This window comes from Myiozetetes cayanensis, unplaced genomic scaffold (genome assembly GCF_022539395.1).
Source record: "Myiozetetes cayanensis isolate MyiCay16 unplaced genomic scaffold, myiCay2020 scf6-25, whole genome shotgun sequence".
Taxonomy (NCBI): domain Eukaryota; kingdom Metazoa; phylum Chordata; class Aves; order Passeriformes; family Tyrannidae; genus Myiozetetes; species Myiozetetes cayanensis.
Window position 1 is genome coordinate 6255877 of NW_026087853.1, and position 17126 is coordinate 6273002.

The 17126-nt window shown below is 42.2% G+C and overlaps 1 protein-coding gene across 8 annotated transcripts; it reads left to right on the forward strand.

The window, feature by feature from the left end:
• Nucleotides 1-295: 295 nt before the first annotated feature.
• On the forward strand, nt 296-15063 carry LOC126650580 (SERTA domain-containing protein 2-like). Of its 8 annotated transcripts, none has more exons than XM_050335548.1 (4): nt 296-437; nt 2198-2296; nt 3308-3436; nt 11398-15063. In XM_050335548.1, exons 3-4 carry the CDS (start codon nt 3378-3380, stop codon nt 12251-12253), a joined length of 915 nt encoding a protein of 304 aa, XP_050191505.1. In that variant the 5' UTR covers nt 296-437; nt 2198-2296; nt 3308-3377; the 3' UTR covers nt 12254-15063. The 8 variants fall into 8 exon arrangements, with proteins under 8 accessions (XP_050191505.1, XP_050191504.1, XP_050191501.1 ...); XM_050335544.1 differs by lacking the exon at nt 296-437 and adding an exon at nt 933-2002; XM_050335547.1 differs by lacking the exon at nt 2198-2296.
• The last annotated feature ends 2063 nt before the right edge of the window (nt 15064-17126 follow it).

A 17126-nucleotide genomic window follows, 5' to 3' on the forward strand; every position in this document is an offset into this window, starting at 1 on the left:
GTCGCCCCCGCCGGCGCGGGCGGGGCCGCCCCCGGAGCGCCGCGCCGGGGCCGCGGGACTCGGCGGCGCCCGGCTCCCCATTGGCCGAACCGGGCGCTCGGCCCCGCCCTCCGCGGCGTTCCCCGCGCTCTCATTGGGCGGTGCAGCGGGCCCAGCCGTAGCCCCACCCCTCGCGGCTCGCCGTCCAGTCAGAAAATGGTTGCCGGGCAGGTTGAACGGGCCGCCGGCCAATGGGAGCGCGGCCAGCTGGCGGGCGCGGCGCACGCAGCGCTCCCCCCCGTCCCTCAGCGCCGCGGGCGGAGGGAAGGGCGGAGCGGAGGCTGCCGGGGCCCGGCGGGGGTGGCGCTGCCTCCGCCTCCTCCCGCGCCGAGTCCCAGCCCCGCCGAAGGGAGGGAGCCCGGCCGGCTGCGAACGGACGGGGGTTCCTCCGCTGCCGGGTAGGGCACCGGGCACGGCCGGGGCGGGAGGGCGCGGGGCTGCGGGCAGGAGGCAGGGGGAGGGCAGCGTGGGGACGAGCGGGCGGCCGAGGCGGGAGCCCCGACGGGGCGGGGGGGCCCTGGCAGGGAGGGGGTCAGGGCACGGAGGGACAGCAGGGGGACAGGAAGGGACAGGTGGAAGGGTGTGGGGCCCCGGGGAGGCGGGCCGGGAGCGGAGGGCACGGCGGGACGGCGGTGCGGGCACTGCGGCCCCGGGGGAGCCGCGCCGGGCGCGGGGGGAGCGCTCCGAGCGCGGCCGGCGGTGGAAGTTGTTCGCGCAGTTATAATTAGCCCGGCCGGGGTCTGTGCGGGCCGGGAGGAGGAAGGGGGAGGAGTGTAACTTTTCGCAGCTCGGGAAGCCCAAGGTTGTCTCTGGTTACCGCTGCCCACGGCCGCGGGAGGGGCGGGGAGCGGGGGGAGGACGGGCGGCCGCAGGAAGCACCGACGCTCCTTCCACAAAGGCCAAATGGTGGCAGGAGCGCGCGGGAGGGCGGCAGGAAAGGGCTTTCCTCTGGATCCCCGGCGTGTCCATCCCGGCACCCCCGATCGCTGCCGCTCGGTAGTTGTGACTTGCGTGTGTGCTGCGGTTACGTTTTCCAATAGCAGGGTTTTGTTTGGCTCAGTAAAACGTGTGTCAGTCCGGGCTGCGAGCAGGTGGATAGGACTTGGGGGGGGGGGAAGGGAAAATAAGCTTGGTCTCCTTTATACGTTTTGTAGATTAATCTCGCTAATAGATGCAGTTAATAGTTTCTGCCTTAGTTAGGCCTGGAATTTTTCAAACTATGTTGGAACAGCTAGTTTCCAAAAACATAGGTAGGAGCCTTGTGCAGTAGTTTTCTGCTTTGTTTTTGATGTGACTAAAATTCTGTAGTTCAGGCATCAGTGTTAATGTGAAAAATACCATTAACATTGAAATGAATGGTATAATTTCAAAATTCTAAAGTGACCCCTAAACAGGTACTAGGAGGGGAAGACAGGGGGAAAAAATTAATCTACTAGAGATATAATTCGTAGTTATTTACAGCTACTGTGTGTCTTCTATAGTTGTTCTTTTTTGCCTAACAGATTGGAAAAACTAAACCTAATAACCTTACCTCTGTACTTCTTCCTGACACTCATCCCTGTGTGAAATCATGCAGGGAAGGAAGAAGTCATAACCTCAACAGTTACTGTTGCAGGAGTCCTTTAAATATATAGTAAAGGTATTAAATTTGATAACTTCTTGAGTTCAGCTCCTTCTAGCAAAAGATTGGCCTTCTAAAAATGCAAGAAACAGTACTGTTTCCCACTTTTTTTTTTCTTTTTAGCTAAGGTGCTAAAGTCTAAAACTTTTCAACATTTTAATTTGCTTATTAGCTTTTTAAGGATTCTTTAATGCTAAATGACTTCACATTCTAAAACATGTTCTTTTATATTCAGTGTATAGAAAATGCAGTGACTGCACACCTCTCCTTGTGACCTAACAAGTGCACTTTAATGAACCTCAATAGTGACCTTCTGATGTCCTGCTGTTTCAGAGCAAATAGGTTATGAATCTTCATTTGTCTCTTTGTTTGGGGCTTTTTTAATGTACAAATAGCGTGGATTTCTTTATAATGGGAAAGCAGTCAGCTTGGAGGAGGAGGAGGAGGAGGGAGATGTTAATGTGTTTGTTGCTGTGGGTTAGATTTGGCTTTCTTAGGTCACCGGCCTTTTACTGCTGTTTTACTGCATCTTTACAGTTCCGAGGTTCTGTAAGCGGAGGAGCCCTTTGGTAGCATCAGGCTATGAGTTGCTATGTAAGATGAACTGTAGGCATTTACTTGCCCATCTGTCTCAATGTAAGACTGCCTTTCACTATGTATTATTTTCAGATTTGTAAAATAATGTATGAACTCTTGATTTTCGATCGTGAAGGACTGTGTTGACCCGGATAGTACTGATCCTTGCTCTTGTGGTACGTTTTGTGAAGTGGTTTGCTGTAGTTGGGGTCAGGTGTCTGTGTGTGTGTTGTGCACAAACAGGCATGTTAGGTCCAATCCTGGCTCTCCACTGTTAGCCTGTTTAAGGGCTTTAATTCTTGGAATTAATAACTGTTTAATTCTTCAGGTGAAGTTGAAACCCCAAGAGCATGGATCATGCGATTCCCTCCACATCGCCTAGCGTAGTCCATAGTTTGCTGTCACTTCAGCCTTTTCACGTTTCCCAGAGTTTCCAATGCCTTGAGCTAATCCATGATTTAATCCATGTGGTCTCCAGCCAAACTGCAGATGTTGCTTTATCAGGGTTTTGATGGAAATGATGCCACACTGAATATTAGATGCAATCATAGGATACCTTGCCAGCCGTCTTCTCATACTGTTTTTGTTTATGCTGAAAATGAGGAGAGTTAGGGAATTTAATAAAAATCTAACTGCTTTTGCAGCCTGTAAGTGTTAGGGGATAATTCTGCAATGCAGTTCTTCACAGTGCATGGTACTGTCTCCTGATTATCTGAGTTTGGAGATGATTGCAAATGTAAATTGGTGTTCAGTAACCTGAAGAAGTATCAGTGCAAGATTTTATCCTAAAACCTAACACTTAGAGGATCAGCATTCTGTAGTACTCATTTATGAAAGATAGTTCCCACATTTCATATGTTCATGAATAGGTGAAACTGTTAGGTTCCTCTTATTCCAGTGTATTCATGAACTTCAGATTTTCTTACTCATGCTTATCTGTTTTAATAGGATTTAGCACAAATCATTTAAAAAGTTGTATTGAATTGTGTGCTCAATGCTTCTGGTTAAAAAAAATAAAACCACCACACAGTACTGAAACACTCTGGTTTTTTTTTTGTTTTTCCTCTTAAGTCACATCATCCTACCTCGGTGGATGGCTTGGCCTCTTGGGTAGTTCAAGACTCTTGGATGACCACGCTTTATGCAAAATCCAGAATCTTCCTGCCTGGACTCCTTTCCGTCTTCTGAGGGTAACTACTTGTATGTTTTTATGAAATTGTATCTTATGTGCACAGGCCATGTTCTGATAATCGGCTGCAGATGTTATTTGTGGGTTAGAATGGTAAACTGAAAAATATATTTTAAAAACAGGGTATAGAATGTAAAGTGAAGTGCTCAGACTTAGTGAATCATATAAGCTCTCTGGTTTGAGTGTTCTGAATTTGCATTATTGCTTTTTTCTTTTTCCATTGTAATGAGGAATTATTGTAATTCAGCAAAGCATACTGCCATAAGATCACATTTTTCTTGGAAATTTGTTAACTAAGGCCTCAATCTCTCAGTGAGATCCACTGTTCAGCTGCTAAAATTGAGTGTTGCAGTCGTGTCTTTAGAGAAGGCAGCACTTTGGATGTTGAAGTTGTGTGCTATGAGAGAAAGTTCAAAGTGATGTCTGAAAATTATGTACCTAAATATTCCATACAAACAACTAGAGGAAATGCATAGTCCTCTATCAGGAAAAGAGCCTTTTTTTCTTGATTGCTTTTACTATTAATGGTCCATTTTTTCTGGTGGTGTGTGGCCATGCCAATTTTTATAGTTAATAAGATATAACTTCCTTTATTAGTGAATCTTTTAGATCACTGTAACCCTAAAATATATGCCAGTGTTATGCAGGTGAATGCATCCAGTATCTCTGTATTTGAAGTAAAGAGATGCTGTAAAGAGAACAGATTGAGAACTGTTCAGTTGACTAGAACAGGCTGTGAAGAGGTATGTCATCACACTTGCAGTTCTAATGATCATTTGCCTGTCCAGTGAGATGCTGTGGTGGAACAGTGGTGGTTCGATTCTCGTTGCTTCCTCTGTGATTCCTTTATGTTCTCACTTAATTACAGTTTAGCTTTACTATGAGAGATTCCAGGTTTAGTAAGTCTTGATCATGTATTAGCTTTTGCCAACTACTATTGCTCCTTAGTTTAAATGATCCCAGGCTCTTCTTCCACTAAAAAGAAAACCACCCAAAGTCCCTGGAAAAAAAAGTCTGCTAAACACGCTCTCATTAAAATGTACACCTGTGAGCTTTATTGGTAAATGTGGAACTAGATACTCAAGTGACAGAGAAAAGTGACAGTGATTTAGTTTGTTTTCTTTTAAGGATGGAAGTTTCTCTACCCAGTGCTGGTACTCCCTCGGCAGCTCTCTCTCAGCCTCCAGTGTTAGGTATCAGCTGCTGAGAGTATGGTTCATCTACTGTTGCAAACAAGTGGATTCACTTGTTTAAGCTGTGGAAGGTGCACATCCTAACAGACGAAGGTCCTTCTCCAGAGGAAACTTCTATATTCTGAAGCTTAGTTGCCACAGTTCGTAAAACAAAGCTCTTACCAGTGCTTTGTGTAATAAAATGGGAGTAAGGAATTTAGGAAGATGTCCTTAAGTGCAGGAATTTTCCACATCCCATTAGACATAACAAACGGATTGTGTGGTTTCAAACAGATTGGGGGTCTCAAACTAACTTTGAAATCAAGGTAAAACTTACTCCTGAGTGTTTCATAAGCCTCATTTCAGCTCCTAAAATATTTGTGTATGATACGGGTTTATTCTCTACTTCCACAAATAGTGAGTGACACTGGGAAGGTTATGAATTCCAGATTAATTCTGAGCTAGACTCAGTCTTCCTCTCATTCCTTTCCTATACTTAATGAATGTTATTCAGCCTAAGCTTATTTTGAAAATGCGGGGAAAATCCTTAGGTGTGGGGTTTTTTCTGTTTTGTTTTCGTGGTTGGTGTGTGTTTGTTTGGTTTTGGGTTTGTTTGTTGTTTTTGTTGGGATTTCTTAAGTCTGAACAGTAGCATATCTTGGTTCTGTGTTCCAGTTGCTTTACTGGTAACAGACATGGGTGTATTATAGGTCAGGATTTTTTATCAAGAAGTTGACATTAATTCTTCTCTCTTTGAGCAGCTATTTTCTGGTAATTTCTCACTCCTGTGAAGAAGTTGTTGCATAGGAGTTTAGTTATGGGAGTAAGCTGGTAGGACTGCACTCCTCCCTGTATACACACTTTTAGTCACTTGTGCCTTCTCCAGCAGTTACTCATCCTGGCTAAACTGGGGCAGGGCTGAGGGGGGTGGGGAAGCAGTGGACTTGAATACGTTCTCATATATTTGAAAGTATCTTCAAGTCCAAATTAGTTTTTACTTTGGGTGTTTTCTGAAGTGTTTAAGTCCTCCTTCCCTCACTTGCTCTGAATTTTTGCTAGCAGCCAAGATGTGATGTTGTGGGGACCTCCAGCACTTGCTGAGGACACCAGATCAGATGCTCTGTTCTGTGTGGTCTGACAGCTTACTGTGTTATGTAAGTCATGTTCAAGTGATCAGTGCTAAGTCCGGATGGGAGGAAGGGATTTGTGCTCTGTCTGTTCACTGTACCTTCAGCCTTCCCATTTTCTTGTGCAGCTGGGTATTCGTGGATATACGTGGATAAATATGGCATATGAGTCAATAGCCAGTCCGCCACTTAATTAAAATTATTCATGAAGTTGCGCAGCCAAAGCTAAAATGTGTGTCAGGTAGAGGAAGGGTTATCATTAAAAACAGTATGCAGTATACATCAAATAATTTTGGGAAGTAACCGTAACTGTTGGGATGTTTGTCTTCCTTTGCACTTCCTGCCGATAGATGTGTGCTTGTGAGATGTGTCTGTGGAAGAGAGGGGAGAGCAGGATGTCAGGTTATCAGCCAGCCTTGGTCAGCCACTAACACTTAGTCTACAATCCAGAGAGACTTCTGTCTGTCTTTACTGTTACATGACTTCTACAGTTATGAGACAAAGGAGACTTTGAAAGGGAATTGCCCAAATTACAACAGCAAGGAGTCTCTAATTTTGATTTTAATACCTAAGTTGCATTACTGAAAACTGGACAGGCAGCTTTCACTCACGACGTGCTTACATCTCTGCAGAGCTGGTATTTCTGTCCCACAAGAAGTAGTAATATTTCACTTTGAGACAGTCTTGGGCTGAAAAATGCAACAGTGTGGCTGCATGGAAAGGGTCAAGCAAGTTTGATTTTAATGTTTCATAAAGAAAAACCAAAAGGGACCACTATCAATTAAATTATTTTTATCTGTATTGTGAAAGCCAGGTATTTTATTGAAGATCTTGCTATTTAAACATATTATTTAATGGTAAATTAATAACTTCTGTGTAGCTGACTGCAGTGCTTGTTTCATGCATGAAAAGTTCATGTTCACACAATACTAACCATGGCAGTAATATTTGATATACTCATTATTTTTGAAGCTTTTCTCTGCTGAAAATTTAAGCTCTGTGAGGTTCTGAGTTCTAAACATTGCTTAACTTGCTGTTTAGTTCTTCCTCATCTTCCAAAAAAGTTTTTAAGTAGTACTTTGCTCAGATAGGAGTAATTGAAGGTTTTCACGTTCCATTATTCCTTGAGACTGTTTCCAGCTGTACTTCCCAACCATGTGCCAGTGGCAGCTGCGCTTGCACTATCAGACCCTGTGACAGATGGAGCTGAAATGGTGGCACGAGCCCTGTATTGTCCACGGCAGGTCGCAATGTGAATTTTTCTTGGTAGCCTGGAATGTTTCTTCTGAGAAACTGCGCCCTGGCCAGGCCTGTTTGTTTGGTGTTCTGCATGGATTTGCCAACCAGGGACGTGTCTCTTCCCTCCCAAGTTTTTTCAAACCCTGGTGTGGTGTAGGATTACAGTGCATGGATGCTTCTTCCCATCTTAGCAGGGAGGAGTTTCTATGGAATGTCCTCCATGGAGGACTGGAAGAAACTGAGGAATATACTGTCAGGGGCAGAATTTCTACGTACAGACTCCACTGTAGTTCAGTGATGTGGATAGAGAGTTTGGTACTCCTAAAATATTGAGTTCACTCTGCTTCCTTGTCTCTGTATGTGCAAGATAATTTTAATTAAAAAAGCGTTCTTCCATAAATGGCCTGTGGCTCCGTTTGCATTACTATAATGAGAGAAGATGAAAAAATGCCAGAAAAAAAGTTTCTGAGATGTGTTGTTTCTCATTGTTCCTGTTTTGTTTTGTGTTTTTTTTTTTTTCACAACAAAAGATTCTAAAATAGATCATCTGAACTCAAAAGAAAATTTTGTTGTGGAACGTTTTCAGGCTCCAAGAAAAGGGTGACTTGCAGCTTGCTGCTTTTATAATTGAACAGCAATGTACAGACCTCACATTTGAAGTTAGCATAAACTTTTAATTTTTGTTCAGTTTATTTACTTACAAATTATAGAGTTATCAGATTGGCACATTCCAAAATTCTGTTACTTGATTTTTTTTTTTTTGGGGTTTTTTTTTTGAGATCGGAGTAGGTTCCTGGAATTGGGCTGGAGTAAGGAAGAGTGCAGTTTCTAGAGACTCTTTGTACTTTGGTGTGCCCAGATTGTGCTCCTCTGAACTGGCTGTGCTGGTGTGTCAGCTGAGGGAGGGGCTGACACTGTGCAGCAGCCACTCGTGCCCTGGGCATGGCAGTGTGGGGTTGTGTGTGTTTTTCTCTCCTTACTCCCCAAAATTGAAGTGGGGTGAGCATTGCATAACTAAATAATGTGATCAGCATCTTCTGTTGCAAAGTAGTGCTGTCAAAGAGAGCGTTTGAGAGCGTGAATTTTGGGTTCAGGGTATGATGTCTACCCAGAGCTACGAAAGTACAAGCTACTTAAAAAATACAGAGTAGTTTGTTAAGGATCTGACCCTGTCAGAAATTCTTGTGTTAGAAAGTAAAGCAAAAGGCCTGATAAAATGTAGATTAGCTGGTAACAAAGGGGCTTTGTGTCTTTTGTAGGTCAGCAGCTGAGTGTGTTTGACAAGAACTGAAATTTAATGTCTCCTGTAGCAACGATGGCACTAGTCATTTTTAAATCCACTGTACCAGTGGTACTTTGTTTTTAATTAGCCTTTTCCAAATTTTTGTGCAGCCTCTGAAGTCATCTAGCTCCTGGAGGAAGAGTTAGGGATCCTTGCAATTAGGGGAAAATCATGTTAAACAGGAGAAATTTTATACATAAGGTAGTGTTATGTTTGTGTATTTTAAAAAAACCATCTTTGACATCTAGAGAGTGGAGAGTATGTTAAGTAGAAACATTTTGAAGTTGGAGCAAATTATGTTTCTTGCACTTCATTTTTCTAGTCGAGTGCTGCCAAGCTCAAGCATTGTTACATATTTCTAGAATGCTCTGGGACAAATTTTATGGAGGAAATTTGAGCAATGAAAAGAAGAGTGTCTGCCTATATGAGCATGAAGTATTTAGTTTAACTAGACTACTGTTTGAATTGAAAAGTTAAACATGTAATTTTAAGTTGTTTTTGTGAAATTATACATCCTTGCGTATAATAGTTTCCTTGCTGTTTAAGCTAGCTTACAGAATTTAAATACTAGCACATTTTTGGGATGTAAGAAATTATATAATTCAAATTGATAAGAACAGTATGTACTATGTGTCTAACAAAGTGTAAATATATATTTTTTAAAAATATTAGAAGAAGTAAATTATCAAATCCAAGTATTCTGAATGTATGAAATGTCAGAATTACTGTTTCCTGTGTGGTTGTAATTTCATTCCTTATGAGTGTGAATTTTGGTTTGCTTTAATTAATGGAGAGGAAAAAAAAAATTAAAAGCCTAGTATGCAGTGTATGTGAACAGTGGTACTTAGGGAATAAATAGCCATCTAATAGTAATGTTATGAGGTCGTGCTTTAGGTAGTGCACAACATTTAAATGCTACTTAAAATGGAGAGTTAACAATTTTATTGTGAGTTTTCTGTGATTTGCAGGCACTGATTGTCTTCACGATGAGGGTTGATGTATTTAGCAACAGTTTACTTGTCCTGTATAATTGTGATTTTCCATAGATTGTGTCAAAAATTATCAGTTACTGACAGTGTTGTCAGTAGTTTGAGATGCCTGACACACACACTGCTTCCCCGGAATATTTTGTTATTATATTTGGTGCCTGAACTTTGTATCCAGAATTCTTGTGATTTTGTTAGTCATGGAGTGCTTAGTACTGGCTGGTTCTGTCTGCTCTATATGGGGTGCTGGAATGAGGGAGCGATACGTGATCAGTGTGGGAAGATGACCTGGGTGAACAGAGCACACCACATCCAGACACCTTCTGGTTTTTAAAGAGATTCAGCTGGTGCTGTGGCAGTTTAGCAGAAAACTTCAGATAAATAAACAGACTTCCAAAGTTAAAAATCACAGTGCTGGTAAGATTACCAGTAATTAAAGGTGAGGTTTTGTTGTTGTTTTTGTTCCAAGATTGTTAGTGTTAGTGAACTTAAAATAGGCCTGTTAAGTAGAAATACATTCTCAGGAAAAGTTGAATTTCATCCAGGTATGTCCCTTAAAAAAAAAAAAAAAAAGGTATAGTTGAGAAGTCTCCACCCTAAACTCCTGTGGCAGCTGTCTGTTTTCTCTTGTGTCTTATTGAGGAGGAGGCACTGCTTGCTTCCTTTCTGTTCCTCTAGAGGAGCCGAGTTCTCCAACAGCCTTGTCGAGGCAGATGGATGCAGCCAGGGAGCCCTGCAGTGCTTCCTGCAAATCTGGAGAAATCCTGAAAGTAAAAGAGGCTTTATCCTGCTGCCTTCTCCTTGTCCCCAAAAGTCTAGCAACAGGCTAGCAGCTGGCAGCTGCGGCCATCAGCTGAGCTGTTGCTGGCAGTAGCCAGTGCTCACATGAAAAGGAAGTTGGGAGGCCCTCGGCAGCATGCAGGGTCTGGATCATTGTGTATGAGGGATCTGCCCTTAATCTGCCACTGGGTGTCTAATTTATGATTGCTTAATTATTTTTTTTTTAATTGTTTGGCAGTGAGGTGTCTGTATTCAGGGACACATCAAGATGTGTGTAACCAAGATTTTACCAGTGTTTCCTGTGCACAGTATACTACTGTTTCTGTGTTCTGTACAAGTCATTGCATAGTGGTTGTTGTTCTAATGAAACACTGGAGATTTGGAATGGTAATTGCAGAGTACACGAGCAGATATTTATTTGCATTGCCTGTATTTTAGGGGGTGAGTGTACAGTTTTTTGTACCACAGTGTTCTAGACACACCGTATTTCAATGCAAGAGCACACAAAGCAGACTGAAAGCAACTAAGTTCTATTTCTTTTCTTTTAACTGTTTACCAAAATTGGCTACTTTTGAATGCCATTTGATAGCCTCCTCCCTAATGTCCTTAGTGTGAAATCAGTAGCAGGTTGTGAACCAGCAGCCGTGAGCACTGACTGTCACTGTGTGAGCTCAGTGGCCCAACCAGGTTCCTCACAAATTAGTAAGCTATGGAATGGATATAAGGATCCCATGGGAGGCCCTACTGTTGGTCTTGCTGGGTGGTTCAACTATAGTCAAACAACTTTTGGTCACCAAAGAAAAAGGAGAAAAATTAGTTCTATGGAGAGTTCTCAGAGACACTGAGCAAGACATCACAAATTACCTTCATGACATAAAAATGGATGTTGGAAACCAGCTTTGAAATATTAATTGCTATACCTAAGAACAAATGTTAAAATGAAAATGGTGAAATATTCTGTATAGTTATTATGATGCTTAGTGTCAGCATCTATTTTATTTCACATATAGACATTTAGATATTTATGAATTTTTGTACACTATATAATTTAAATGGATAAGAAGCCAAAAAGCTCACCTAGTAAAGCTTTTAAATAATTAAATTCGTATTCTCATAGTGGAGTTAAACACAGAACTTAGAGGCATATAGCTTTTTAAAAAAAGAATTACTCTATTTCTTCCATATTTTCTGTTTAAAAAGAAAAAGTTACTGTGAAACAATGGCTGGAAAGTGCATCTTTTCAATGGAAGTAGTATTGAGTAGGATTTCATTCTGTCTCTTGATGTTCTGTAACATCAGTCTTAAGTTAACCAATACAGGGTTTTCAGAATTGTCTGAAGAGGTGGTAGTCTTGCCCAAGGTTAATTCACAATTTCTCTCTTCCAGGTTCATGTTGGGGAGAGGTCTAAAGCGCAAGCTGAGTGACTATGAGGAGAACATGGCTGGTCTCTCGAGTGCCTTTGACTCCAGTCGAAGTCTGCCATATCCACTTAAGAGGCAGTTGGTGCTCAACATGTGCCTCACCAAGTTACAGACGTACAAAATGCTGGTGGAACCCAACTTGCACCGCTCTGTCCTCATCGCCAACACCGTGCGGCAAATTCAAGAGGAAATGAGACAAGAGAGTAACCAGCAGCCAGTTAACATCTGCCCTGGCATTGCTCCTAGCTCTCACAGCTACACAGGGATGGAGTCATCTGCGATTTCTCTTCAGTTGCCTTCAGGTATTAGTCAGCAAGAGTCCAACTGTTGCGACTTGCGGTCTGTAGAAGACCCGATTGAAAACAGCCTGCTGATAGTTTCGGATGATGACATGTCATCTGCCATTTCATCTATTCTGAAGGATTTAGACTTTGTAGAAGATATAAGCCCGCCTACTTGTCTGGTTCCTACTGGAGATGACCAGCCAAAGTTTCCAGAGAATGCTGGTCTGAAACTAGAAGATGATAGGCAGGATTTGAAGGGAGCTGAATGTGTGTTTGGTTCCTTTGAGATTTCAAATTCAACTAGTTACTTGAAGGATTTGGCAATAGATGACATTTTTGAAGATATTGACACTTCAATGTATGATTCAGACTTCTGTTGCCCTCCACTGATGCCGCCCAGATCACCATCTCTTGCTACAGAAGAACCATTGAAAAACTTTCCATCTTGTAATTCTTCTTCAGCGAGCAACATTCAGATATGTAGAACAGATCTCAGTGAGCTGGACCACATCATGGAAATTCTGGTTGGATCCTGATACTTGTTTTACCCAAAGATACTTTTTAACTGCCACTTTCATTTGGTTTCAGGATAAAAGCCACTGGAAAACTTGTAAAGAATTCATTAAGACACAAACTAAATAACAATTTGTCTGTAGTAGGATTTTCTAAATAATTCCAAAACTAAAAAACCAAAAAAGTGGCAGATTTTTTTTTTAAAAAAAGAAATATTTATTTATCAGAACTGTGCAATCATCATTTTCCTTCCAGGGTGTATGTGGAACAATAGGCACATACCCTCCTCACCCCTCATGCCTCTTTCAATAAACTTTTTTATGTGCAATTTTTAATTTGACAGAAGAATTTACATGCAAAGCAAATTTCATATGAGATGATCTTTTACAAAGCCTCCACTTTATTTTTAATATCAGAGTCTATGCCAAGTTGGCATCCGTCAAGTTGCAGAGTTAGATCGTGTGGATTGCAGACACATTACTAGAGATGGGTATATTTTAAAAATGAGACACGCTTTGCTTTCTTTTGGTCAGAAAAGCAGATCAAGACACTTACCAACAAAGTCTCTTGCATTTTCTAAAGCATTCAGAACTATTTATTTTTGTAAATTTTATAGTCTTTCTACATTTTACTACGTTATTTCATCATAGTTCAAAATATAATGGACTTCTAGTTGGATGTGTTTAGCACTACCTCTGAGCTGAAATGCTTTAACTCTTTCCAGTGCTTCATCTAAGACTGCAGATCTTTTTGTTTCCTTTATTTTTTTTTTTTCCTGGGGGAAAGTACTTCTAATGCATTGAGCTGATCCTTTGACAGTGACCTAGCTGATTTGTGAAATCAAGGGTATTCAATGTTTAAAAACTTTTAAGTATTTACAAATGTAATTTATATGTAGATTGTGCAATTTAACATTTTTCTGTCAGTATTATGTGCTTAGATTTTGAATAATCTTGGCGTTCTTTAAATTAAAACTTACTATGTACAGGTAGCTTTTTATTCTGTTTTGGAAAACACTGTCCTCCAACCCTGCTTTCACTACAATGTTTTAAGATGATTTTTATGTGCAATATTATTTAAAAAGATACACATTTTGTATACCTGGCATTGTGGGAAGAAACGCTTCAAAACTTAAAAACCTCTAGCACCTTTTGGAGGATACTCAGAGAGTCAGCCATTTCTGTGTCCTTTAAGAAACAAAGCTGAGAACACTTGTTGCAACATGAGTGCTCACTGCTCCGAGTGCTCCTGGAACACCCGTGGCTGAGTCAGTGCCGATGACTCAGCCCTGCCGCGCAGCTGCGTCCGGGAGAGCTCCGTGTCCGACTGCGGGGATGCGGCGCCGGGGCCACCTGGGCCTTGGAACCGTCGTGCTGCGGCCCCAGCCCGTGCTGGGGAAGGAGGGGCACGTGTGGCAGGTGTGTGAATAAGGATGTATAAACACACTCATGAGCTGAAGATGAGATTTGCAGTGAGAACTGTTTTTCCACGAGACAGTTTGGATACCGTGTCTCAGCCTGAACTGAGGTCTGTGTCCATCCCTGCTACCGTCTTCTGAATTACACACTTGCACATTACTTTTTGGTTTGGGTTGTTTGTTTTTTTCTCTCCTTGTTTTTTTTTTTTTTTAATGATAAAACTTCTACTTTGTTCTTGAGAGCTGCAGCACCTGTCTTGAAAAATTGCAGTTGTAAAAGCTTTGCTTTGGTTTGTTTGTATTTTTGGGGTTTTTTGTTGTTCTGCTGAGACTTTTCACGAACGGGGCATCAGCAGAGGAAAAAAATGTTGCCTCTATGTTGCATCTCACAGAAGTTGAAATCCTGGCCCTACTGAAGGGGCCAGGGTGTCACCTGGTATTTCTAGTCTTAACTGATGCTGTGGCACACCTACCTTGTGCAAAGATCTCCATTTTTTACTGTGACTCTCTTGGTTAACAGTTAGCTGCCGATATCATTTGGTATCCCAAGCCAGTGGAGAACCACTTCAGGTCACATCCTTTGCAGCCATCTGGGTTGTTTAGCAACCGAAGGGTATAAATGTATTTATATGCATATATTGTATTGATTCTAATATAAAACTTCTGATCTAAAGTATTTTGAATTGCTGGATAAAGGGATTTGTTTGAAGAGTGTATAAATAGTTCTTGAAGAGGTACAACTTCAGAATGTACACAGATTGTGCATTGTGTATAGACTACTCTGGCTTTTCCTCAGCCTCTACTTTTGTATTAAAAAATGACTGAATAAATCCTTGAAATATTAAGGGCCTTCTGCACTGTGATGAAACAGAGTTGTGGTTAAAAAAGTCTTTAAATTCAGTGATGAGGGAAAAAATAAAAAGACTGCATCTAATTTCTTTTTGCATTTAAAAATACAGAGTGTTACTATGCAGTAAAGATATTTTGGTATGAAAATCGTATCATGTAGCAAATAGTGAACACTTAATAAATCCACTTACCTTGCAGCACCTACTGAAACAGAACGGAAGACAACTCGCTTTTCAGCATTTACAGACTAAAGATTTTTGTATACTGCAGAGGAAGATTAAATTGTTGGTAGATGTTTTTTATCAACAATTCAAAATGGAATTTTTGTTCAAGTCCTTGCTACAAAGCTCTGTTTCTAATTGGTTGCTTGTGTCACAGTGCCAAGACCATGAGCTGGTGTGTAATGCAGTTCGGTTATGTATGGAATTATGTGCAAAGGGAAGTTTAATTTTTAAATATGCACAAACTAATTTTAAAATCCTTCCATGTAAAATGAAGTTAGAGGCTAGTTGTGGTGGACCTATTTATTGTATGTTTGGAAATAAAAGCCACAGTTTTGCAGTTTAACCATTTCTATTTTGAAGCCTTTGGTATTTGAATGGTTTTTTTTTTCATGGCTAGGCTTCGCGAATGAATATTTGAGAAGGGCTCTACCTACGCTTGCTACAAGCACGCTGATGGCTTAAAAGGCCAATGCGAGAGGCCAAATAGACAAAGTCCGGTTGCAGAAGGCACAGCAGAAAGACTCCCCAGGTGATATCGACAAGACGCGATTCTTTCTGCGTTGTCTTTTCTCCTCGAGAGTGATCCTGCGTGTGTTCTCAAAAGCAGCAGCAGCGTTATAGATGGTGTGTCTCCATGCCTCCCAGTTGGAGGCCAGGGTAGACCAATGGTGGTGATCAATATGGCCAAGGCTGAGGGATTGTTTCAGGGAGTCCTTGTATCTCCTCTTTTGGTAGCCAGTGGCAAGTTCCCCACAGAGCACGATCTTAGGAAGGTGGCAGTCCTGCATCCTGGAGACGTGCCCTGCCCAGCACAGCTGTGTTCTCAGCAGCATGGCCTCAATGCTCGTGACTGCTGCCTGTTCAAGGACAGACGTGTTGGTCACATAGTCAGTCCAGTGGATGTTTAGAATTGTACGGAGGCAGCGCTGATGGAAGCGTTCTAAGAGACGCAAGTGGTGCCGGTAAATGACCCATGATTCGGACCCATACAAAAGAGTAGACAGTACAGTGGCTCTGTAAATGCTGATCTTTGTACTTTTCTTCAGGTGTTTGTTTTGTCAGACTCTTTTATGGAGTTTACCGAAAGCTCTGTATGCCTTAGCTAACCTGTTGTCTATTTCTGCATCAATCTTACCATCTGAGGAGATGATGCTTCCCAGGTAATTAAACTGTTGGACTGATTTGAGTTCTGTTTCACCAATGGTGATATGGGGATGATGGGAGACTTCCTGAGGTGCAGGCTGATATAAGACTTCTGTCTTCTTCAAGCTGACTTCCAGTCCAAACAGCTCAGCAGCCTCTGCAAAGCAGGATGTTAGACGCTGCAGAGCTACTTGTGTGGGTGATGAGGGCGGCCTCATCAGCGTAAAGCAGTTCATGGACAAGATGATTTAAGGTCTTAGTGTGGGCCTTCAGTCGCCTTAGGTTGAAAAGGCTCCCATCGGTACAATATCGAATGTCAGACACCGTTTTCATCATCGAGGTCTGCCGTGGCCCTTTGGAGCATCATGCTAAAGAAGACTGTGAATAAAGTTAGTGCAAGAACACAGCCTTGCTTCACACCATTGGCTGTTGGAAAGGGCTCAGAAAGTGCATCACCATATCTGACTGTGACCCAGCGCGGTCATCATTTGAATGTTTTAAAAACAAAACAAATGTTGCACCTTGCCTCTCTTTCTCTGGGCTCCCACTCACAGCAACCCACGTTTTCCCTAGGGTTTTGTATCTTTTTTGCTTCTCTGCACCCTCTCCCTGCCCTTTCTTCCCTGAAATTCCAAACCTGTGTGGAAATCACACATGCCAGGCACCGTAACAGGGTTCCACTTGAGGTTTACACATAACCTGAAGGATAAGGATTCCCTTAGGGAAGCACCACAGCTCAGGCTGGGTGATTCCAAAGACAGAGCCCGAACACTGAAATTCCTGGGCAGTTATGCAATAATAAGAATAATTCAGACCAATGATAATATTAAGGTCTGGGGTCTTCATGCTTTTTACTGATTTGTTGGGTTTTGATGTTTCACTGCTAAGTGGCCCTTGTCTTGCACAGCACCGCAGCCTCCCAGCCTGTAGTTTGGAATTTGTCATGTTCTAATAACATTGTTACAGTAGGCTTTGTGTACTTTTAATATTTAAGTCCTGCTTTGTCTGCTCTGGCTGTTATTAGCTGTGAGTTTTGACTAATTCCTTCACCATGGTATCCTCTTTGTACGTCCCCACCAAACAAGGGATGGCCCACGAAGCGTTTTTCCAACCAGTGGGGTGGGAGGGGGGATTCCTGTTGGGAGCAGGTGACATGTTTTTAGCACTTAGCTGTCCCCAGGGCTTTGTCTCGACTGCCCTGTGTAGTCTTCCCAGCCCCTGCAGTTCTTAGTGTCCCCTCAGGGGTTGCCGAGCTTGAAAGCA